The 23,929-nt window shown below is 46.1% G+C and overlaps 2 protein-coding genes across 2 annotated transcripts in view; both read left to right on the top strand.

Moving 5' to 3' along the window:
* LOC121004472 (oocyte zinc finger protein XlCOF22-like) overlaps positions 1 to 23,929 on the top strand; it is a 1,539,666-nt gene that overhangs the window by 230,167 nt on the left and 1,285,570 nt on the right. The window lies entirely within an intron of this gene.
* On the top strand, positions 820 to 22,197 carry LOC121004487 (gastrula zinc finger protein XlCGF26.1-like). Its single transcript, XM_040436737.1, has 7 exons — positions 820 to 845; positions 17,012 to 17,161; positions 17,291 to 17,464; positions 17,545 to 17,662; positions 17,738 to 17,835; positions 17,955 to 18,069; positions 21,044 to 22,197. The coding sequence occupies exons 2-7, from the start codon at positions 17,084 to 17,086 to the stop codon at positions 22,027 to 22,029; spliced, it is 1,569 nt and encodes a 522-aa protein (XP_040292671.1). The 5' UTR covers positions 820 to 845; positions 17,012 to 17,083; the 3' UTR covers positions 22,030 to 22,197.

Below are 23,929 nucleotides of genomic sequence, written 5' to 3'. Positions count from 1 at the left end.
GTGCAGAGCTGTGTGTGTATAATGTACGGTGTAGGGCTGTGTGTATAATGTACAGTGCAGAGCTGTGTGTGTATAATGTACAGTGCAGAGCTGTGTGTATAATGTACAGTGCAGAGATGTGTGTGTGTATAATGTACAGTGCAGAGCTGTGTGTATAATGTACGGTGCAGAGCTGTGTGTGTATAATGTACAGTGCAGAGCTGTGTGTATAATGTACAGTGCAGAGCTGTGTGTGTATAATGTGCAGAGCTATGTGTGTAATGTACAGTGCAGAGCTGTGTGTGTATGATGTACGGTGCAGAGCTGTGTGTATAATGTACAGTGCAGAGCTGTGTGTATAATGTACAGTGCAGAGCTGTGTGTATAATGTACAGTGCAGAGCTGTGTGTGTATGATGTACAGTACAATATACCTTCCAACTTCAAAATATGTGAAGAGACAAGTTACGAGGACATTGTGACATTTTCATGAAGGAACCACATAAAACTCCTTCAGCAGAACCACCATGAACCTGACTCCTCCCACACAGGATCACATGGCCGCGACATCATGAAAGGTCCTTTTACTCCTCCAGCCGTACATCCTGGTGCCTGACTCCTCCCACAAATAATCACATGGCCGTGACATCATTTAAGGTCCTTTACCTCCTCAACTAGAATCTGACCCCTCCCACACATGATCACATTGCCGTGACATCATGAAAGGTCCTTTAACTCCTCCTGCCAAACAATCTGTTGTCTAACTCCTCCCCCATAGGGTCACATGGTCATGACATCATGAAAGGTCCTTCAGCCCACTAGTCTCCTCCTCCCCCATAGATGTATTGTCCAGCGGTGCAGGTGGAGGTATGTGTACAGTCCCCGCCATTGTCTGTCAGGATTACTGGGGAGGGGATCAGTAAGGCTGTGGACGCCTTTCATCTTTTATTTATTGAATACTATATATTTTGTGCTAAAAACAATTCATTTTAATTGGATTTAAAGGGAACCTGTCACCTCAAAAACGCATATAAAACCGCCAGCATTCCCTGATAGTAGCCCCCAGTCTGTTCATAATCATATGTTTGATCCGGTAGTCTGATGCTCAATAGCTTAAAAAAAAACAATATTTCAAGCGCCATCAGCGCTACCTTTCCGGTCAGCTGCAAGTCAAGGTAAGCACGCCCCCTAACCGTCCCCTCTCTTCTCTGATTGACAGCCTGAAGTCTCGCGCATGCGTGGTGCTCTCCTTGGTAAGGCGCGATCCCATCTCCGGCTGCCACTGTTAGCCGTCTTTCCGCCGCGCATGTGTGAGACTTCTGTGATCCCGGCCGCTCTTCAGGCTGTCAATCAAAGAAGAGAGGGGACGGTTAGGGGGCGTGCTTACCTTGACTTGAAGCTGACCGGCAAGATAGCGCTGATGGCGCTTAAAATATAGTTTTTTTAAGCTATTGAGCATCAGACTACCGGATCAAACATATGATTATGAACAGACTGGGGGCTACTATCAGGGAATGCTGGCGGTTTTATATGTGTTTTTAAGGTGACAGGTTCCCTATAATTGTTAGGGTTTTTCAGAGGAATAATTTTGTTTTTTAAATTAAAAAGGGGTGACGCAGATAGGGTTATATATCAAATAATCAGTGATCCCCTCCTCCATCCCTCCATTTAACCCTTTCTGCAGCACTGGAGAGCACGGGTAGGATGGTAGACAGAGATATAGGGAGGTGCAGCACTGTGGAGAGCACGGGTAGGGTAGTAGACAGAGATGACGGAGGAGATGTAGGGGGTGCAGCACTGTGGAGACAACGGTTAGGATGGGAGACAGAGATGAAGAGGAGATGTAGGGGTGCAGCACTGTGGAGAGCACGGGTAGGACAGTAGACAGAGATGAGGAGGAGATGTAGGGGGTGCAGCACTGTGGAGAGCACGGGTAGGATGGTAGACAGAGATGAGGGGGAGATGTAAGGAGGTGCAGCACTGTGGAGAGCACGGGTAGGATGGGAGACAGAGATGAGGAGGAGATGTAGGGGGTGCAGCACTGTGGAGAACATGGATAAGATGGGAGACAGAGATGACGGAGGAGATGTAAGGGAGGTGCAGCACTGTGGAGAGCACGGGTAGAGGGGTAGACAGAGATGAGGAGGAGATATAAGGGGGGTGCAGCACTGTGGAGAGCACGGGTAGAATGGTAGACAGAGATGAGGAGGAGATGTAGGGGGTACAGCACTGTGGAGAGCACGGGTAGGATGGTAGACAGAGATGAGGGAGGAGATGTAGGGGGCGCAGCACTGTGGAGAACATGGATAAGATGGGAGACAGAGATGACGGAGGAGATGTAAGGGAGGTGCAGCACTGTGGAGAGCACGGGTAGAGGGGTAGACAGAGATGAGGAGGAGATATAAGGGGGGTGCAGCACTGTGGAGAACACGGGTAGGATGGTAGACAGAGATGAGGAGGAGATGTAGGGAGGTGCAGCACTGTGGAGAGCACGGGTAGAGGGGTAGACAGAGATGAGGAGAAGATATAAGGGGGGTGCAGCACTGTGGAGAGCACGGGTAGAATGGTAGACAGAGATGAGGAGGAGATGTAGGGGGTGCAGCACTGTGGAGACCATGGGTAGGTTGGTAGACAGAGATGAGGAGGAGATATAGGGAGGTTCAGCACTGTGGAGAGCATGGGTAGGATGGTAGACGGAGACGATGAGGAGATGTAGGGGTACAGCACTGTGGAGAGCACGGGTAGGATGGTAGACAGAGATGAGGAGGAGATGTAGGGTGTGCAGCACTGTGGAGAGCACGGGTAGGTTGGTAGACAGAGATAAGGAGGAGATATAGGGGGTGAAGCACTGTGGAGAGCACGGGTAGGATGGGAGACAGAGATGACGGAGGAGATGTAGGGGGTGCAGCACTGTGGAGAGCACAGGTAGGATGGTAGACAGAGATGAGGAGGAGATGTAGGGGGTGCAGCACTGTGGAGAGCACAGGTAGGATGGTAGACAGAGATGAGGAGGAGATGTAGGGGGTGCAGCACTGTGGAGAGCACGGGTAGGATGGTAGACAGAGATGAGGAGGAGATGTAGGGTGTGCAGCACTGTGGAGAGCACGGGTAGGTTGGTAGACAGAGATGAAGAGGAGATGTAAGGGGGGTGCAGCACTGTGGAGACCATGGGTAGGATGGTAGACAGAGATGACGGAGGAGATGTAGGGGGTGAAGCACTGTGGAGAGCACGGGTAGGTTGGTAGACAGAGATGAAGAGGAGATGTAAGGAGGTGCAGCACTGTGGAGAGCACAGGTAGGATGGTAGACAGAGATGACGGAGGAGATGTAGGGGGTGAAGCACTGTGGAGAGCACGGGTAGGTTGGTAGACAGAGATTAGGAGGAGATGTAAGGAGGTGCAGCACTGTGGAGAGCACAGGTAGGATGGTAGACAGAGATGAGGAGGAGATATAGGGGGTGCAGCACTGTGGAGAGCACGGGTAGGATGGTAGACAGAGATGACGGAGGAGATTTAGGGGGTGAAGCACTGTGGAGAGCATAGGTAGGATGGTAGACAGAGATGAGGAGGAGATATAGGGGGTGCAGCACTGTGGAGAGCACGGGTAGGATGGTAGACAGAGATGAGGGAGGAGATGTAGGGGGTGAAGCACTGTGGAGAGCACAGGTAGGATGGTAGACAGAGATGAGGAGGAGATGTAAGGAGGTGCAGCACTGTGGAGAGCACAGGTAGGATGGTAGACAGAGATGACGGAGGAGATGTAGGGGGTGAAGCACTGTGGAGAGCACGGGTAGGTTGGTAGACAGAGATTAGGAGGAGATGTAAGGAGGTGCAGCACTGTGGAGAGCACAGGTAGGATGGTAGACAGAGATGAGGAGGAGATATAGGGGGTGCAGCACTGTGGAGAGCACGGGTAGGATGGTAGACAGAGATGACGGAGGAGATTTAGGGGGTGAAGCACTGTGGAGAGCACAGGTAGGATGGTAGACAGAGATGAGGAGGAGATATAGGGGGTGCAGCACTGTGGAGAGCACGGGTAGGATGGTAGACAGAGATGAGGGAGGAGATGTAGGGGGTGAAGCACTGTGGAGAGCACAGGTAGGATGGTAGACAGAGATGAGGAGGAGATGTAGGGGGGGTGCAGCACTGTGGAGAGCACGGGTAGGATGGTAGACAGAGATGAGGGAGGAGATGTAGGGGGTGCAGCACTGTGGAGAGCACAGGTAGGATGGTAGACAGATGATGGAGGAGATGGAGGGGGTGAAGCACTGTGGAGAGCACAGGTAGGATGGTAGACAGAGATGAGGAGGAGATGTAGGGGGTGCAGCACTGTGGAGAGCACGGGTAATGTGGTAGACGGAGATGAGGAGGAGATGTAGGGGGTGCAGCACTGGGGAGAGCACAGGTCAAACTAAATTTTTTTCGAAAGAGTAAAAATACTCCTCTTACCGTTTTTGAGAAGTATTTTCAGCCGAAGAGGAGTACGAAAGTTGAAGTAATCAATATATATAATACATGGGTCTAAATAACATTAAGAGGCTGCTATTTATGCAGGAAACCATTACCAGTCTACTCTAGAATTGTATTCTATACATAAATAGCAAATTTAGACAATTTAAAATTTCTGACTTTTGTGCAATTTAAAAACTCGTGTTTTATCCATCATATTTAAAATACAACGCAGCCAAAAAGGCAAATTATCAGCGCTCTGCATCTCCAGTATTAAATTGGCCCAGCACCATGATTATCCCCACAATGTCCAGCTGTGTAGATCCAGCGCCCACATATAAGATGTCCGAGCAGCGCAGAAATATCTTTGTTGGAATAATGCTGATGGGGCAAAAAAATACAGGATATACAGAGCACTGCATTAACATGATATAGACTGATAGGAGTCAAATACACTCACTGATTACTGCACCAGCAGGCCCTGGCTGAGCAACTGAGCCAGAGCTTGCACTAGCAGGCCCTTGCACTCAGACAGAACGTGCTGGTGCAGTGATCAGTTAATCCACAGGCTCTTGCTGAGCACCTGAGCTGGAGCCTACTGGTGCAGTGATCAGTGAGTCCTCTGACTCAGATGCTCAGACTTACTGATTACTGCACCAGCAGGCCCTAACACAGGGAGAACACAGGAGAGTTTGGCGTCGTACTCTACATTCCGGGTGTCAAGATTCCTAGAGGTATGATGACCTCTTGTCTTCAGTCACCTCCTCACCTCTGATGCCGGCAGCTGGCTCCGCAGCCACGCTGCACTCTAAGTGATCCCATTACCCCGGTGCAGAGCAAAGATCAGTGCTCTGCTCTCCGTCCACAGCTCCATATCAGCTTGTCCCCAGACATCTGTTGGCCTCCTCACGGGCTGCTCTTCAGTCTTCACGGATCTTTCCTCGGCCAGCCACTAGTTAGCCTGCACAGTCAGGGACTCTGAAGAAGCAGCGTGCCGAAATTGGCCAATGAGCAGACTCCCTCCCTAATAACAAGCTCCTTACTTGCTGCCGTCCCTACACCTGCCAGTAAGGAGCTTAGTTATTGGATGTTTTGGGTAACGGTAGTATTGATGTGCTGCCCATGAGATTCACAGCCTGCAGTGCGCTGGTTAACTACATGAAAAGCCTTAATGCGTATTCATACGCATTAGCCTTTTTTTAAAGCGTAAAATTGCCTGAACAGGCATGGGTAGGGTGGTAGACAGAGATGAGGAGAAGATGTAGGGGGTGCAGCACTGTGGAGAACATGGATAAGATGGTAGACAGAGATGAGGAGGAGATGTAGGGGTGCAGCACTGTGGAGAGCACGGGTAGGATGGTAGACAGAGATGAGGAGGAGATGTAGGGGTGCAGCACTGTGGAGAGCACGGATAGGGTGGTAGACAGAGATGAGGAGGAGATATATGGGGTGCAGCACTGTGGAGAGCACGGGTAGGATGGGAGACAGAGATGAGGAGGAGATGTAGGGGGTGCAGCACTGTGGAGAGCACGGGTAGGATGGGAGACAGAGATGAGGAGGAGATGTAGGGGGTGAAGCACTGTGAAGAGCACGGATAGGATGGTAGACAGAGATGAGGAGGAGATGTAGGGGGTGCAGCACTGTGAAGAGCACGGGTAGGATGGTAGACAGAGATGACGGAGGAGATGTAGGGGGTGAAGCACTGTGGAGAGCACGGGTAGGATGGGAGACAGAGATGAGGAGGAGATGTAGGGGGTGAAGCACTGTGAAGAGCACGGGTAGGATGCTAGACAGAGATGACGGAGGAGATGTAGGGGGTGCAGCACTGTGGAGAGCACGGGTAGGATGGGAGACAGAGATGAGGAGGAGATGTAGGGGGTGAAGCACTGTGAAGAGCACGGGTAGGATGGTAGACAGAGATGACGGAGGAGATATAGGGGGTGCAGCACTGTGGAGAGCACGGGTAGGATGGTAGACAGAGATGAGGGAGGAGATGTAGGGGGTGAAGCACTGTGGAGAGCACAGGTAGGATGGTAGACAGAGATGAGGAGGAGATGTAAGGAGGTGTAGCACTGTGGAGAGCACAGGTAGGATGGTAGACAGAGATGACGGAGGAGATGTAGGGGGTGAAGCACTGTGGAGAGCACGGGTAGGTTGGTAGACAGAGATTAGGAGGAGATGTAAGGAGGTGCAGCACTGTGGAGAGCACAGGTAGGATGGTAGACAGAGATGAGGAGGAGATATAGGGGGTGCAGCACTGTGGAGAGCACGGGTAGGATGGTAGACAGAGATGACGGAGGAGATTTAGGGGGTGAAGCACTGTGGAGAGCACAGGTAGGATGGTAGACAGAGATGAGGAGGAGATATAGGGGGTGCAGCACTGTGGAGAGCACGGGTAGGATGGTAGACAGAGATGAGGGAGGAGATGTAGGGGGTGAAGCACTGTGGAGAGCACAGGTAGGATGGTAGACAGAGATGAGGAGGAGATGTAGGGGGGGTGCAGCACTGTGGAGAGCACGGGTAGGATGGTAGACAGAGATGAGGGAGGAGATGTAGGGGGTGCAGCACTGTGGAGAGCACAGGTAGGATGGTAGACAGATGATGGAGGAGATGGAGGGGGTGAAGCACTGTGGAGAGCACAGGTAGGATGGTAGACAGAGATGAGGAGGAGATGTAGGGGGTGCAGCACTGTGGAGAGCACGGGTAATGTGGTAGACGGAGATGAGGAGGAGATGTAGGGGGTGCAGCACTGGAGAGAGCACAGGTCAAACTAAATTTTTTTCGAAAGAGTAAAAATACTCCTCTTACCGTTTTTGAGAAGTATTTTCAGCCGAAGAGGAGTACGAAAGTTGAAGTAATCAATATATATAATACATGGGTCTAAATAACATTAAGAGGCTGCTATTTATGCAGGAAACCATTACCAGTCTACTCTAGAATTGTATTCTATACATAAATAGCAAATTTAGACAATTTAAAATTTCTGACTTTTGTGCAATTTAAAAACTCGTGTTTTATCCATCATATTTAAAATACAACGCAGCCAAAAAGGCAAATTATCAGCGCTCTGCATCTCCAGTATTAAATTGGCCCAGCACCATGATTATCCCCACAATGTCCAGCTGTGTAGATCCAGCGCCCACATATAAGATGTCCGAGCAGCGCAGAAATATCTTTGTTGGAATAATGCTGATGGGGCAAAAAAATACAGGATATACAGAGCACTGCATTAACATGATATAGACTGATAGGAGTCAAATACACTCACTGATTACTGCACCAGCAGGCCCTGGCTGAGCAACTGAGCCAGAGCTTGCACTAGCAGGCCCTTGCACTCAGACAGAACGTGCTGGTGCAGTGATCAGTTAATCCACAGGCTCTTGCTGAGCACCTGAGCTGGAGCCTACTGGTGCAGTGATCAGTGAGTCCTCTGACTCAGATGCTCAGACTTACTGATTACTGCACCAGCAGGCCCTAACACAGGGAGAACACAGGAGAGTTTGGCGTCGTACTCTACATTCCGGGTGTCAAGATTCCTAGAGGTATGATGACCTCTTGTCTTCAGTCACCTCCTCACCTCTGATGCCGGCAGCTGGCTCCGCAGCCACGCTGCACTCTAAGTGATCCCATTACCCCGGTGCAGAGCAAAGATCAGTGCTCTGCTCTCCGTCCACAGCTCCATATCAGCTTGTCCCCAGACATCTGTTGGCCTCCTCACGGGCTGCTCTTCAGTCTTCACGGATCTTTCCTCGGCCAGCCACTAGTTAGCCTGCACAGTCAGGGACTCTGAAGAAGCAGCGTGCCGAAATTGGCCAATGAGCAGACTCCCTCCCTAATAACAAGCTCCTTACTTGCTGCCGTCCCTACACCTGCCAGTAAGGAGCTTAGTTATTGGATGTTTTGGGTAACGGTAGTATTGATGTGCTGCCCATGAGATTCACAGCCTGCAGTGCGCTGGTTAACTACATGAAAAGCCTTAATGCGTATTCATACGCATTAGCCTTTTTTTAAAGCGTAAAATTGCCTGAACAGGCATGGGTAGGGTGGTAGACAGAGATGAGGAGAAGATGTAGGGGGTGCAGCACTGTGGAGAACATGGATAAGATGGTAGACAGAGATGAGGAGGAGATGTAGGGGTGCAGCACTGTGGAGAGCACGGGTAGGATGGTAGACAGAGATGAGGAGGAGATGTAGGGGTGCAGCACTGTGGAGAGCACGGATAGGGTGGTAGACAGAGATGAGGAGGAGATATATGGGGTGCAGCACTGTGGAGAGCACGGGTAGGATGGGAGACAGAGATGAGGAGGAGATGTAGGGGGTGCAGCACTGTGGAGAGCACGGGTAGGATGGGAGACAGAGATGAGGAGGAGATGTAGGGGGTGAAGCACTGTGAAGAGCACGGATAGGATGGTAGACAGAGATGAGGAGGAGATGTAGGGGGTGCAGCACTGTGTAGACCACGGGTAGGATGCTAGACAGAGATGACGGAGGAGATGTAGGGGGTGCAGCACTGTGGAGAGCACGGGTAGGATGGGAGACAGAGATGAGGAGGAGATGTAGGGGGTGAAGCACTGTGAAGAGCACGGGTAGGATGGTAGACAGAGATGACGGAGGAGATGTAGGGGGTGAAGCACTGTGGGGAGCATGGGTAGGATAGTAGACAGAGATGAGGGAGGAGATGTAGGGGGTGCAGCACTGTGGAGAGAACGGGTAGGATGGTAGACAGAGATGACGGAGGAGATGTAAGGGGGGTGCAGCACCAAAGAATGAGATACCAATAGTAGTCGGTACTATACGCGGGGAAACCCCAATTGATTTCTAGTGCGTCACCTTAACTTCTCGGCCACGACTACAACAATGACTTCATATCCTGTGTGTAATGAGACTGTATGCTGTACGGCAGAATTATTTTTATGCTGTGTGATGGTGGGATATGGTGTGTTTGTCACTGTTCATAATTTTACAAATTTTAGGAGTGTTGTCTTGTTGCTCTACCATTCTGTGTATTCCCCAGGTCGTTGTTGGAGCGGTTGGGGCACAGGATTGTGAGGTGGGGTTGTCATCGTCCTGCTGCTGGGTGGAGGGGCAGATATAACCGGAGGCTGTGGTTTATGGTCCAGAAGCCTCCTCCATTGCAGTCGGATAGTAAGAGTCTCATCAGCCAAAGCTGCAGCCCTACCCAAGGTGCGCGGTGTGCGCTCCCGGACCCATTCCCGTATTTCGGAGGGGCACTTGTGAATAAATTTTTCGGTTAGGAACGCCTGTACAACATCTTCCACAGTAAAGGCTTCCTCCGCTGCCAGCCATCTCTGACATGCCTGGAACATCTTATGAGCATACATCCTGAATGATCCCCCCCGTAGTGCATTTGGGAGGACTTGAACTGGGGTGATAGCATGGTAATCCAGGATAGTCTCTTTTACAATGTTATAATCCCGGTTCCGCGGTGGATCCAGGGTTCGGTAAGCCTCGGCCACACTTCCGGTCAGGAGTCCAACTTACAAACGCATCCAGCCAGAGTGGGGCAGCTCCTTTACGGCACACTGCTGCTCAAAGTCCTTGAAGAACCCCTCTACATCTCTGGAAAACTCATCAAACGTCTTGAAGTCCACCAGGGTGATCCGTACAGGTTCCTGGGTCGTTGGGTTAACAACGATCCAAGTCACTTTACCCCCTCTTTCGGGCGCCATTGCTTCTTGTCTCCGCTGGGCTCGGCGAGCAGCCTCCTCCTTATACTCCTGGGAGATGCCTGGGCCCAGAGCCGCCATCTCTTCTTCGTACCACACCAACCCCTGGCTTTTAGCGGTGGGAGTCCCCGTGTTCAACGCTTGGGAGGAGGTGGTCTGACTAGCACCCACCAGTAGAACAATTAAGGCCTCTTTAGTCAGTCCCTGCTAGTTTAGGCCCAGATCTCTGGCTCTCTCCTGTAGACTGGATACAGTCCAGTTTCTGTATTCAATCTGTGGGTGCTCTGTATTTCCCACTGCTGCCACCAGTTTTTCACGGGGTCCTATTCCGGTATCCCCAAATCAGCCCAAGGACCTTTATTATATGCAGACCGAAAGGTCCACCTCTGGGACCCGCACCTTCAAGGAGAACAGAGCGTAGAGAGCTGTGGCTAGGGTCCGGCCACCACCAAGCGCTGCTCGCCGCTCCTCTCATACATGTAAATGGGAGCGCACCGGACATGCGCCGCCCCCACTCCCATTCATTTCTATGGGGCAAACAGAAATAGCCCAGCTGGCTCGGCTATTTTCGGCGGCCCCATGTAAATGAATGGAGGGTGGCTGCACATGCGCAGTGGCCAAACCCCTTTAAGGAATCGAGCCATTCATGAAATAGAGCTTTTCGTCTGTAAAAGGTTGTCGCTGCTGCTGAAGAAGCTCAACGGTCCCACTAGGGCTGGACATCTCACTTGGCCCTGACAATGTCGCATCCGCGCCATTATTCTGGTGCAAGCAGAAGTTCTGCTTCCAATACCAGAGCAGGGACTGTTCATGCGCCACTACCTGAGAGTGTACCGGCAGTAACTAGAAGTTGCACACCCAGTAGTTGAAGTAATAAATGTTGGTGCCCGTCCATCAGGTGTCCACTGTCACGAATCACAATACCATAAAGTCTTTAGAGAGTAAGGAACGCCACTCCAAGGGTAATATTTCGATGTGAATAAAGGGAGTCATTTACTAACACTTTTTGGCGTTTATCTGTTGCAGATTGCGGCACAAAGGTTATTTGCACCGTAATCTGTAACTGCTGACGCCGGATCTAAAAAAAAGTAGGCATGTTGTGGGCAAGGAAGGGGCAGGCCGGCTGGCCCGTCTCATTTATCATTTTCTACGCTTGTTTTAAGTGTAGAAAATGATGTATATGTAAGACAAAGAAGCCGACATAGATTTAGATAGGTGCTGGATGTGCCGAAAGTTACGTAGAGGCCGGCGCTTCTACATAAATTCAAGGTGTTTTATGACCGCCACAGTTTATTATATCCAGTTACACGAAACACAGTAAAGCAGCGACATTTTGGAGCTGAGCTGCCCTTTATCAAGCTGTGATAGGCAAAAACAACCGCGAGTAACCATTATATGGGGAGTATAATACGGAGCAGATGAAACGTACATATAAAAACCAAGGTCACAAATGTTGATGCTGACTGCAGTGCATTACATAATGGTACCGTACCACAAATACAACGGTGTGGAATATCCCCCCGACACCAAAATGACTAAACAAGGAGGTGGGGCAGGTAACCTTTATTAATCAATGAATTTACCATGGTCACAGACATCACACTGGACAGGTTGTATGAAGAAAGGGCACCTGGGACAGAGGAGTCTGTTTTAGGTTACATTTACATATGCTCTTAGAACCGTATCTGGCCTACCTGGACAGCACCATGCACCGCCAGATCCCCATTGACTATAATAGCATCCAACAGGGATCTGGTGATTTTCCAGCATAAATGAATATGTCAATGACCGTAACCAATGCAATCTGGATGCCTGGAGATGCCTACAAAGGTAATAAACTTCTGGACATCAAAACCAAATGCAGGATGATTTTTTTGGGGAGTTAAACAAACAACCCAACTCATTTTTAACACATAAGATCCAGGGCTCCAGATGGCGACAAAAATGGTCGCCAATGCGACTTAGAATTTACAAATGGCGACAAGACTTTTTAGTCTTGTCGCCATATGCGACTAGACCCGCCGCTGCAGCTCTGCAGTTCAATACTGCAGCGGGGCACAGGAGATGATAGTTCTCTGCCCTGCTGCCGATCACCCTCATAGGCTTCAGGCTTAGAAGGCGAGAAGCCTATGAGGAAGTAAATACCCGCTCAGGCATGCGTGATGACGTCATCACGGCCGGCGCATAGGTGATGATATAATCACGCCTGCCTGCGCCGGGACACAGTGAAGCGATGTGGCCATAGACCAGAAGAGGTTGTGGCCTGCATCGTGAACACAGGCGAACGTGGGATACAGGCGAGTATTAGTTGTTTTTTTTTCACTGCCAACTTGGGGGCCTTTACTAACAGGAAGGATAACGCTGCAGGGGGCATTGGGGACATAATACTGAAGGGGGACTTTGGGCCATTACTTAATGGGAGCACTATGAGGGACATTACTACAGGAGAGGCATTGTGGGGGACGTTACTACAGGAGGGACGCTGTGGGGAACGTTACTACTTGAGGAACGTTACTACTGGGGGGGGGGGGCGCTGTGTGGGACGTTACTACTTGAGGGGAGCTGTGGGGGACATTACTATTGAAGGTGCTTTTGGGGGACATTACTGCTGGAGGGGCACTTTGGGGGACATTACTACTGGAGGGGCACTTTGGGGGACACTACTGGAAGGGAACTGTTGGGGACATTAATACTGGGGTGCACTGACATAACTGGCAGCATAATTAGGGCACTCTAGAGGGATTTTTAATACAGGGGACAGTATAAGGGCCATTACTGGTGGCACTGGGGACTTTTAACACTGAGGCCCTATAGGGGGCATTACCAGGGCATTTTTTAATGGGGCATTACTGTATGCAATGGGGGGCATTTTAATCCTCAGGCACTATAGTGGAATTTTTTGTAAATGGTCATTACTACTAGGGGCACTATAGGGGACATTTAGGGGGCACTACAGTGGCATTTTTACCTAGGGTAAAATAGGAGATATTAATGCTGGAGGCACTGTAGGGGCATTTCTATTACAGGGACATAATAGGGGACAATATTTTTGGGGACACTATACAGGCATTACTACTAGGAGAACAATATAGGGTTTTATTATTATTATTACTGGGGGCATTTTAGCAGACTCTTATATGTTTCCTAGTTCTGGCAGGAAGTATGATGTATGTAGAGCTGGCTCACTGCGGTCTCATCTTCTCATCCAAGTCTTTTTTAATTATAATTATATGTATTTAAATTTGGCGACTAAAATTTTCAGTTCAGTAGCCAATGGCTCCTAGGTATTTGTTTTAGTCTGGAGCACTGTGATCAGCATCTCCAATGCACCAACTATTTTAGCGATCCATAACCCTGCTCTATACTATCCATCTCTGATACTTTCCAGCACTTTTTTGCTTCTTTATACACACCTGAGTTACTAAGGGTACTTTCACACTAGCGGCAAGGAACTCCGGCAGGCTGTTCCGGCGGGTGAACAGCCTGTCGGATCCATGCTGCCGCTAGTGCACGCATGCCCCGGACTACCGCCCCGGTCCCATTGACTATAATAGGGGCGGGCCAGAGTTTCGGCAGCAGCACGGCAAACATGCCGAGAGGCGGCCAAAATAGAAGTACTACATGTCGTACTTTTATTCTGGCCGCCTCTCAGCATGTTTTCCGTGCTGGCGCCGGAACTCCAGCCCGCCCCCATTATAGTCAATGGGGCCGGAGCGGTAGTCCGGCGGCACGCGTTCACTAGCGGCAGCACGGATCCGACAGGCTGTTCACCCGCCGGAACAGCTTGCCGGAGTTCCTTGCCGCTAGTGTGAAACTAGCCTAAAACCAGACACAAAATTATTATTTATGTACAAAGTACCACTTGCCCTAAACTGTCTATAACAATATCGGTGTCACTACCAGAGCTTTGAGACGTTCTCACAGCTCTGTTTCTCCACCCCTGTGATGATGTCACTACTAGAGCTTGGAGGAGTTCCCTCTGCTCTGTTTCTCCGCCCCTGTGTTGAGGTCTTTACTTCCTCCCAGCTGTCCCTCCTGTGTTTGATTTCTCTGCCTTTAAATCACCCCTCCTCCTTTGTAGGGTGTGGATTATACTTTTCATTTGAGCTGTATCTCTCGCTTGAGTATCTTCACTTGTATGTTATCTTTCTATGGACCTGAGTTCTGCTGAAGCAAGTACTTCGGATAGTGTCTGCTGACTTTGGATCTGTCTTCACTGCTGCTGCAGCTCCTTCAGTTAAGTGTGCAGACATTGTGTGTTTCTGTTTGTTTTCTGACTGGATCCGGACATGTGCTTAGCAGCATAGGGAGAGCTTTTAGGGTCTGACAGGGGTCACCCTTTATCCTCCCTAGTTTGGGTCCGGTCCGTAGCTTATTCACTGTGTATGCTCTTGTTGCTCACATACAGACGTGACAATCGGTTGTTTACAATACCGCAGAACTGGACTTCCCCTATAGATAGCCACAGGTCAAACTGCACAACAACTGGACAGTTGCAAGAAACATATGTGAGGAGTGTATCAGCTCTGAGAGAAACTCTCCGGTAGCTGATAATAACCTAACGATGAAGGACTTCAGAGTCCACTATTGCAGTTTATGGCAGATGGTGATGGCATAGAGTAATCAACAGCTCCTGTCTAAATTAACCAGGGGAAGCTAAGTGATAGACTGACCCAGATTCAGATGGAAGTTACATGGCAACTACCTTAGACAATCTTAGTAAACAGACAAGGACAAGGCAGTGTAGAAATCCCCTAATCCATGATGAAATTGAAGTCAGGAGCTTAGTTTTGCTTAATAGGGGCAAGGGCACCATTGAGTAGAACTATCTGTACACTTGTATGGAACATCTTGGGTTTGGTTCAAGTTGTTACAAGCGAGTACAGCTACTTTATAATTCTCCAGATGCAAAGGTGATAATAAACATTAGCTTGTTATGCAGCTTCAAACTTCACAGGGGAACTAAGAGTGATCCCTTGCATAGATGCACTATTAACCATGACTGTCGAAAATATTGGCACTTTGCCTGCATATCTCCCTGTATGTTCTTGGTCTGTCCATCAGAGGGGCACTTTGAAGCTAGATCTATATGCAGATTATTTTATTCTGTCCCACAGGAACACAGGTCCATCTCTGTGCGTAGCTATAAACATCATAGATCAATTTGGCCTTTCTTCTAATTTATTAAAGGGGTTGTGCAGTTTGTTTAAACTGATGATCTATCTTCTCGATAGATCATCAGCATCTGATCGGCGGGGGTTTGACACCCGGGACCCCCCGCCAATCAGCTGTTTGAGAAGGCAGCGGCGCTGCCAGCGGGTAGATCATCAGTTTAAACAAACTGCACAACCCCTTTAATAGTTTGTTTATTTACTTGACATTAATAAGCCTGACCTGCCAATGAGAGGACTTCCCCTGAAGCTTCTTCCATCCTCCCCCATGGATTCTGGGATACAGGAATAAACAGGCTTAAACAATGGCTAAGTGAAGAAGTGATTTACCGAATAATAGCAGTACTAAAAAACATATATAGATACAACAGCAGTTATATAAAGTAAGGAAACGGTCAAATAGCTTGGGTCGAATCTCGGTAAGCTTTTGTTATGTGTTAGTGCCCAAGATAGTGGATAAAAAAAAAGATAAGGTAGCAAGTTCAAAAGACATCTTATCTAGTGTTTACTGTTTGGGACATGTAGGAAGTATTTATACCCTGTAACCCACACTGGGATGGACACAGAATAATCCAGAAAATTGCTTATGTGTCTTCATTCTAAACTAATGAATTAGGAATGTGGTATAGTTTAGAACTGGTATCTGGTATCTGTTAACTGTAGTGAACAGTCATAAAGTGGACCAACCACTAATTTAACCCTTCCATACAATGGGGGGGGGGCGGTCAAGTTAGTTAAAATGTTACCTTCTTCTACTGCTAGCTATACTCAAATCATATTTCCACATTCTAGATGCTTTTTTGTGGTTCCTGGGGTTGGGTTCAAGAAATAAAGGACAATAGAGTTGTAGTGAAGTTGAACCAACTTATGTATTGGGGAGCTCCTCTTGACATATGGGACAGTCCAAAGACAAACTCTCACAATAGTAAATAAATACAATAAATGTTTTACAAAGTTTAGAAATCTATGGCTCTTATTTACTAATGTGTAAAAAAAATCTGTCCAAAAAAGTGGCGCAAATAGGCACATCTTGGGTTTCTTTTTGCCGACATGCTCAACAAGGGGTGGAGCTCAGTGGAAAGTGGGCAAAGCTTCATGGGAAGAGGGACTAAGATGTACCATTTTGCGCCAATTCTTGCATAAAAAGTAAACCAACCAATAGTTGGTATAGAGTCAAAGAAAAGTGTCTATCCATGCACCACATTTATCATACAGCCTGAGCCCCTTTGATAAATCTTGCATACATTTAGCATATCCTGTATAGTTTATGCCATCTTTAGGATTAGGGCCAATTTTTTGCTGTTTGGATTGTTCAGTCGAATTATTGTGGAGCAGTAACATGTATACAAATGGACCACTACCATGTTTCATTGATGGTATAAAGCTGCTGCTGTTTGCATCTTCAGTCCTCCATATTGCTAAAAAGGTTCAAGAAGATCTGTATTTGTTTTTAACTATTGAAATCCTAAGGACAGGAAATCCCTGACTGAGCTTTAGATTTATGAAGTGATCTACCAGTTAACTATTCAATACTGGTATCAACACCGTGGTTCATGATTGATTATAGAAGTGACGTGAAGGTGCAACATGTTGTTATCTCATAAAGGAACATAGCGGAACTTGATAAGCTATTCAACTCCTCTTCCAATCCATACAAAAAGAGAGAGTTGTTTGTTTTACATGGCATTTTGCATGATTTCAAATTGGTTCATTTTCTTTCCATTCAGGTTCCTACAATATAAGATCTGCTCAGTGGATATCTTCTATATAAGGTCATTCTCCTGATTGACCCATCAAGGATGAATAGAGACAGGGTCAAGATAGCAGAGACTATATTAAATCTCACCCTGGAGATACTATATCGGCTTACTGGAGAGGTGAGAGGTTCTGATGATGTTACATTACATCATCTTATCTATGTTACTAACAGATGGACATGACTGGAGAGGTGATGGACTCTGGAAATGTATGTAGTGATATTTATTACTGTGTCTCTCCATAACTAGGAATACACTGTAGTGAAGAAGTCCTCGAGTGAGCAGAGTCAGGCCACTGTGTCTGAAGGATGGGGAAGAACCCTCAGCCTAGTCACAGGGCCTCCACTTCATTCCCAAGAAGAAGCCAATGAAGAGAAGATCCTAGAACTCACCAACAAGATCATTGAGCTGCTGACTGGAGAGGTGACACTGCTGGGAATGCTGGGACATTATACGGTAACACTATTAAAGGGATCTGGGTGATAACTGTATCATGTTCTTAGGTTCCTATAAGGTGCCATGGAGTCTATTTCTCCATGGAAGAGTCAAAATGTTTAGAAGGAAACAAAGATCTGTACAAGGACGTCATGATGGAGGATCACCGGCCTCTCACATCATCAGGTAATAGACATGACTAAATACACTCGTCCTCTCATTATTTGGTGAATTACTTCAGTCACTGGATGTTTTCTACAGTTAGGTCCGGTAAGAGAAAAACACAGGAGAGGCGGCACAGTCCTCTTGTTCCACAGCATGGTTCAGAAGAACATCACAATGTCCCACAGGATGATCAGGTAGATGGAGAAAAGGTCTCATGAAATGTTCTCTATGATTTGTAGAAGATCTTGTGTTCAGTCTTGTTCTATCCTTCTCAAACATCCCACATGACTCCTCCAACCATCTTCATTTACAGTATTTGTTTCAGGTTTTGGATCCAGATAAAGATCTGAAAATTATAAAGGCTGCAGAGACATATGTGAAGGGTGATGAGCAGAGTACAGAGGACATTCCTACAGATAACCGCCCAGGTGAGTAGTAACCACTAAATTAAGCAATGAAGACTCACAGATTCTACTCATTAACTTGATAGAACAACTTTACATTGAATTTTTAGGCTCTGTCTTCAGTCAGTTTTTTTAACTTTATATTTACCCATCCAGCCAAAATACAAATTAAATAAGGGGGAGAATGTGATACCATTGTAGGCAATAACTCGTGATATGCATTTAAATGTGGATGTACAGCAATGGACATGAAGAAATAGGACAATGTAACCTGTCATGCAGTGTCATATGTTAGGCGGCAAGCACTGTGCAATCATTTCTTTAAATTGACGCACATGATGTGAATAGAGGCAATGGACCAGGCAAATGGACCAGGGTAAGAATCTGAGCAGCTTCAACAAGTGCTAAACTGTTATGGCTAGACAACTGGATCAGACCGTCTCCAATCTGCAGGTTGGGTGTGCTACTTAGTACCTACCAACAGTGATCCAAGGAGGTAAACTAGTAAACTGACCACAGGTCATGGGCACTAAAGGCTTTCTGATTTGTGTGAAAGCTAGCCCAAGTAGTCAAATCCTGCAGAAAACCTACTGTGGAACAAGTTGATGAAAAAGTTCATGCTGGTTATGATACAAAAGGTGTCAGTACACACAGTATATCATAGCTCACAAACCCACCAGAGTGCCCAATTACCATTATCCACTGCCGAAAGTGCATAGAATAGGCATATGAGCATCAGAATTTGAAATATGCATGCAGTTTTTCTGAAGCCATTTCAACAAATGGATATACATAATATGAATGTAAGAATATAGTGGTGAGAAAGAAATACAGGGTCGCCATCTGGGACCAGCACCAGCAAACTCTAAATCTTCTGCCTATCTTCCTTCCCCACCCCAGTTAATAGATCACCAGAGCTCCCTGCGAAGCCAGTTGAACTTGGCCACTCAGGCCCCATGTTATGTCTGTGGAGTAAGGTGGTAGAAAACAGGTGTGAGCTCGCAAGTAGCAGAAGAGTAAAAGCAAAACAGAAGACAAGGGTTTATTCCAGAAACAAGCTGATGAGTCAAAGCCAGGAGAATCAGTAGAAACCTAATCAGTTAGGGTACTTTAACACTAGCGTTATTCTTTTCCGGTATTGAAATCTGGTAATGAGTCTCAATACTGGAAACAAAACGTTTCAGTTTTGTCCCAGTGCATTCTGAATGGAAAGCAATCCTTTCAGCATGCATCAGGATGTCTTCCGTTCTGTCTCTTGTACGATATTTGACCGGACCAAATACTGCAGCTTGCTGCAGTATTTTTTCCATCCAAAATTCCGGAACACTACCGCACTGTATTAATGCCGGATCCGGTACCACGTGTTCAGGAAATTGCTGCATCGTTGGATCCGGTTTTCTGGTCTGCACATGCGCAGTTCTTTCTAGCTTGGAAAAAATGAATTACCGGATCCGTTATTCCAGATGATACCGGAAAGACGGATCCGGTATTTCAACGAATAAGTCTAACGGATCCGTATCTGTAAAAAAAGATATCCGTTTGCTTACTGATTTCCATATCTGGCAGGCAGTATACTTTTCAAAAATTGTTAGCATTCTGAAGAAAATAATGCTTGTGTGGCCACATGCCTTGCAATTTGTATGGAATGTTTTTTTCTAGAAATGCTATAAATATTGACCCCTTGATGCCACAATCAATTTTTGGGTGAAATTGAAAAAATAAATAAAATTCTGCTAATGTTTTAGGGTTTCATTTTTATGTTCTGTTATGTGCCCTAAGACTGAAATGTTACCTCTTTATTCCATGGTCAGTTTGATTACAGAGATACCAAATTTATATGGTTTACTACTTTTTAAAAAATTGCCTCGTGACACCTATTTTTGCTGGGTACCATTTGGGGTACATATAACTATTGGTTCACTTTTTTCAATTTGTTCTAGGGGCAAGATGACCCCAAAAACGGTGATTTGAGTGTTTTAATTTTTTTCTGTTATGTCAAACACTATGCTGAGTACATACTTTTGGTCATTTGACACGGCGATAGCAGTCATTCTTTATTGGTTGTTTGTGGAAAGGGGGGTGATTTGAATTTTCAGTTATTTTTATATATTTGAATTTTACTTTCCCCTAGCAGATTTTAATATGCAATCATTGGATTGTTGATACCATCCTCTGCAATACTTTAGTGTTGCAGTCTCCGAGACTCATAGAGCTCGAGTGCGGCTATATGATTCTGCCGCCGGCACCCGCCTCCTGTATTTGAATTAATGGGCGAGTTATGTTCATTGGTTGCACAGTGCGCCCCCCCAACCCCAGTATTAAAAACATCAGTGGCGCAGTGCGCCCCCCCACCCAAGCCCCCCAGTATTAGTCATTGGTGGCAGTGGCCACAGGGTCCCCTCTACCCTCCTCCTCATTGGTGGTGCAGTGGCAGCTTCTGATCAGAGCCCCAGCATTGTAATCCTGGGGCTCCGATTGGTTACTATGGCAGCCAGGACGCTACTGAAGCCCTGGCTGCCATAGTCGTCTCCCTGCTGCTGTGTGCACAAAGCCCAGGGCAGCAGGGAGACTGTAAAGTCCTATTCACCCTAATAGAGCTCTATTAGGGTGAATAGGACAAGGGTTCTAGCCCCTAAGTGGGCTAATAGTTAGTTAGTAAAAAAAAAAAAAAACGCTAAAATATTAAGTATAAATAAAAAAAAAAAAAAAAGATTTACCAAAAAAAGCTAAACATTAACAATAAACATGTTCATTTTCAACAGATTTTGTGTAGGAATTTTTTATTTTATTAAAATGCACAGAATATTGGTAAAAATTATCGGCTATCGGCCTGAAAGTTCACAGATTATTGGTATCGGCTCTAAAAAATCAATATCGGTCAATCCCTAGTTGACATCATATTTAACCTCCCAATATCCTCTGTACATGATGCTATGAGGTTAATATAATTCTGTGGTTATAGTATGCAAAATAATAAAATAATTTTTATTCTTGGCAGATGACTGTACCAGGAGCTCAGAGGGACATCTGATATCTTCTGACTTTAAAACGGAGGATTGTGGTATCACAGAGGACACTTACAAAGAAGATGCCATTATCCCAGCTATACCCTTAGTTCTTCACAGCAAACATCTATCATCTGATCCTTTTAAACAGGTCCAATCTTCTGATTTATCACAGCAAAATAAAAGCCACAGAAAAGCAAAAACAAGGGAGAAGCGATTTTTATGTTCAGAATGTGGAAAAGGTTTTCCCCATAGATCATCTCTTGTTGTACATAAGAGAATTCACACAGGGGAGAAACCATATGCATGTTCAGGCTGCGGGAAATGTTTTACAGATAGGTCAGCTCTTATTAAACATGAGAGAATTCACACGGGGGAGAAGCCATATTCATGTTCATACTGTGGTAAATGTTTCAATGTGGTATCAATTCTTGTTAAACATCAGAGAATTCACACGGGAGCAAAGCCTTTTCTATGTTCAGAATGTGGGAGAAGTTTTACAGAAAGATCCGCTCTTATTACACATGAGAGAATTCACTCAGGGGCGAAGCCATTCTCTTGTTCAGAATGTGGGAAATGTTTTACCCAAAAATCAACTCTTGTTAAACATCAGATAATTCACACAGGGGCAAGGCCATTTTCCTGTTCAGAATGTGGGAAGAGTTTTACTCAAAAATCAACTCTAGTTAAACATCAGAGAATTCACACAGGGGAGAAGCCATTTTCATGCCAAAAATGTGGGAAATGTTTCAAAGAGAAATCGACTCTTGTTAAACATGAGAGAAATCACATAGGCTTGAGGCCATTTCCATGTTCAGAATGCGGGAAATGCTTTAACCAAAAATCAGATCTTGATAGACATAAGAGAATTCACACAGGGGAGAAGCCATTTTCATGTTCCGAATGCGGGAAATGTTATAGACTTAAGGCAGGTCTTGTGGCTCATCAGAGGAGTCACACAGGGGAGAAGTCATTTTGATGTACCGTATGTGGAAAGTGTTAAAGTTCACCGTAAATGCGCATCGATGAACTCGCACAGGAAGCACATTTTTGCACCCAGATTCTACCTGTGTCGTAATAGAGGACTAGCTCCGTACTTTTACAGCATACTTTTACAGATAAGTCCCAGCAGTTTAACCTCTTAAATGTCACAGTAAAAAGTGACTGCAGCATCTAAAGTGTTTGACAGAGGGAAGATTTCCGCCAGGTGCCTAAAATTTGTATCTACAGAGGCATGACCTCAGTGTAAAGTATAATTATGTTTAATTAACTTTTATATAAAACAGTCCACCCAAAAAATAAATGCATTAATTGTTTTTTTTATTAGGCTACTTTCACATCTGCAATTTGGTTTTTGGGTTTTGAGATTAAGCAGAGGATCTCAAAACTGGATCAAAATGGTTCAGTTTGATTTAACACATCAGGATGCGTCCGATCCGTTAGGACTCAGTTGTATTAAATCAAAAGGGAACAAACCGGATCCGTCACTAAAAACAATGTAAGTCAGTAGGTGACTGATACCTTTTTTTTTTTTTTAGGATCCCCCCCCCCAAAAAATGGATCTGACATCACTGGCTTACATTGTTTTTAGTGACAATCTGGTTTGTTTCATTTCGATGACTGAACACGAAACCGCAGTTTGCATCGGTTTTGTGTCTGCCGGAACAGGATGCATCCTGAACAGAACATACCCCATTCACAATACATTGGCCCTAAACGGAACCCTTTTAGCCCGGTTTTGAGATCCTTTGCCGGATCTCCAAACTGGAATGCCAAAGCGATGATGCGAAATTAGCCTTAAAAAGTATGCATTTTAAAACACTATTTCACATTAAAAAAAAAATTATAATTTGGTACTACTACAATCTTAACCACCTGTAGAATAAAGATAACATAGTTATATTGCAGAACAAAAATACCACAAAAACATTGCAAGGTTCTCATTCCTCCAGTTCGTGGTATATCAGTAGTAGTAAGTGAGAGGCACTGGACTTGTATTTTCTTTTGAAGGAATTTCGTTAGTCATCCGACTGGCTTTCTCAATAAGAATGACTTGTACAAGGAATCTCTGGCATTAAATACTAGCGACTCATGCTACCACTTACTAGTTTTATCTCCAGTGCCGTTGATTGCCACAGACAGCTGATTGGTGGGATGCTGGATCAGGACCCCACCAGTTTAATACTGATGACGTCTCTGGAGGATATTTCATTGAAGTCTGAAATGGGTGGGTCTTTAAGGGGTTCAATACAGTTTAGTGACATAGTACAAGATACAAATACAAAGTAAAGTCATAGAATAGAAAGGCAAAGCAATACAGAGCACTAAATGATCATTAAAAATGTCTGCAGATAGCTCACCTGTATATCAACCATGTGTATAGAATATTTAACATCAATGTATATCTCATAATTAGTGGTGGCCAATCATTAATAAACATTTCTTTTAAAACTTATATTCTTGTGTTTGGGCCTATCATTCCTTATTCTTTAGATTTTAAGCTATTTTCCAAGAACCAATGGAGCTGAGTGAGAGCAGGTAGGCATTTTGGGGCAGATTGAGTAAGACTAGCATTTCATAAATTTTTGGTATCTTCTGAAAAAAGAGAACCATCTCGCTAGCACTACCATTTGGAGTTACAATCTGATTTTTAACAAGCCTTGGGATAATAGCCTGGCCAGATATTCATCCATGGACAGCTGTTTTGGGTTGCTTGACCCTAAACAGTACAGAGCAGTATTCTGGGTGTGATGGCTTGGATACAGTTTGAGCAGGGTACTGGCTCTCCTTAAGGAGACCAGCCTTGAGTAGAGACTTACTGTAAGTGTTTCCTGGCCACACCTTCATTATGGATGACTGATGATGGAACGGAGGAGGAG

The sequence above is a fragment of the Bufo bufo genome, chromosome 6, assembly GCF_905171765.1.
Source record: "Bufo bufo chromosome 6, aBufBuf1.1, whole genome shotgun sequence".
In the NCBI taxonomy this organism is placed as follows: domain Eukaryota; kingdom Metazoa; phylum Chordata; class Amphibia; order Anura; family Bufonidae; genus Bufo; species Bufo bufo.
The sequence above is the reverse complement of the archived record's forward strand: the minus strand, read 5'-3'. Positions and strand labels throughout refer to the sequence as shown.

What these genes read in the sequence shown, in the direction of transcription:
- LOC121004487 (XM_040436737.1), top strand. Translation starts at nt 17,084, where the DNA reads ATGAATAGAGACAGGGTCAAGATAGCAGAGACTATATTAAATCTCACC. An exon ending in CCGGCCTCTCACATCATCAG is followed by an intron (nt 17,663 to 17,737) that starts GTAATAGACATG and finishes TGTTTTCTACAG; the next exon opens with TTAGGTCCGGTAAGAGAAAA. An exon ending in ATGTCCCACAGGATGATCAG is followed by an intron (nt 17,836 to 17,954) that starts GTAGATGGAGAA and finishes CTTCATTTACAG; the next exon opens with TATTTGTTTCAGGTTTTGGA.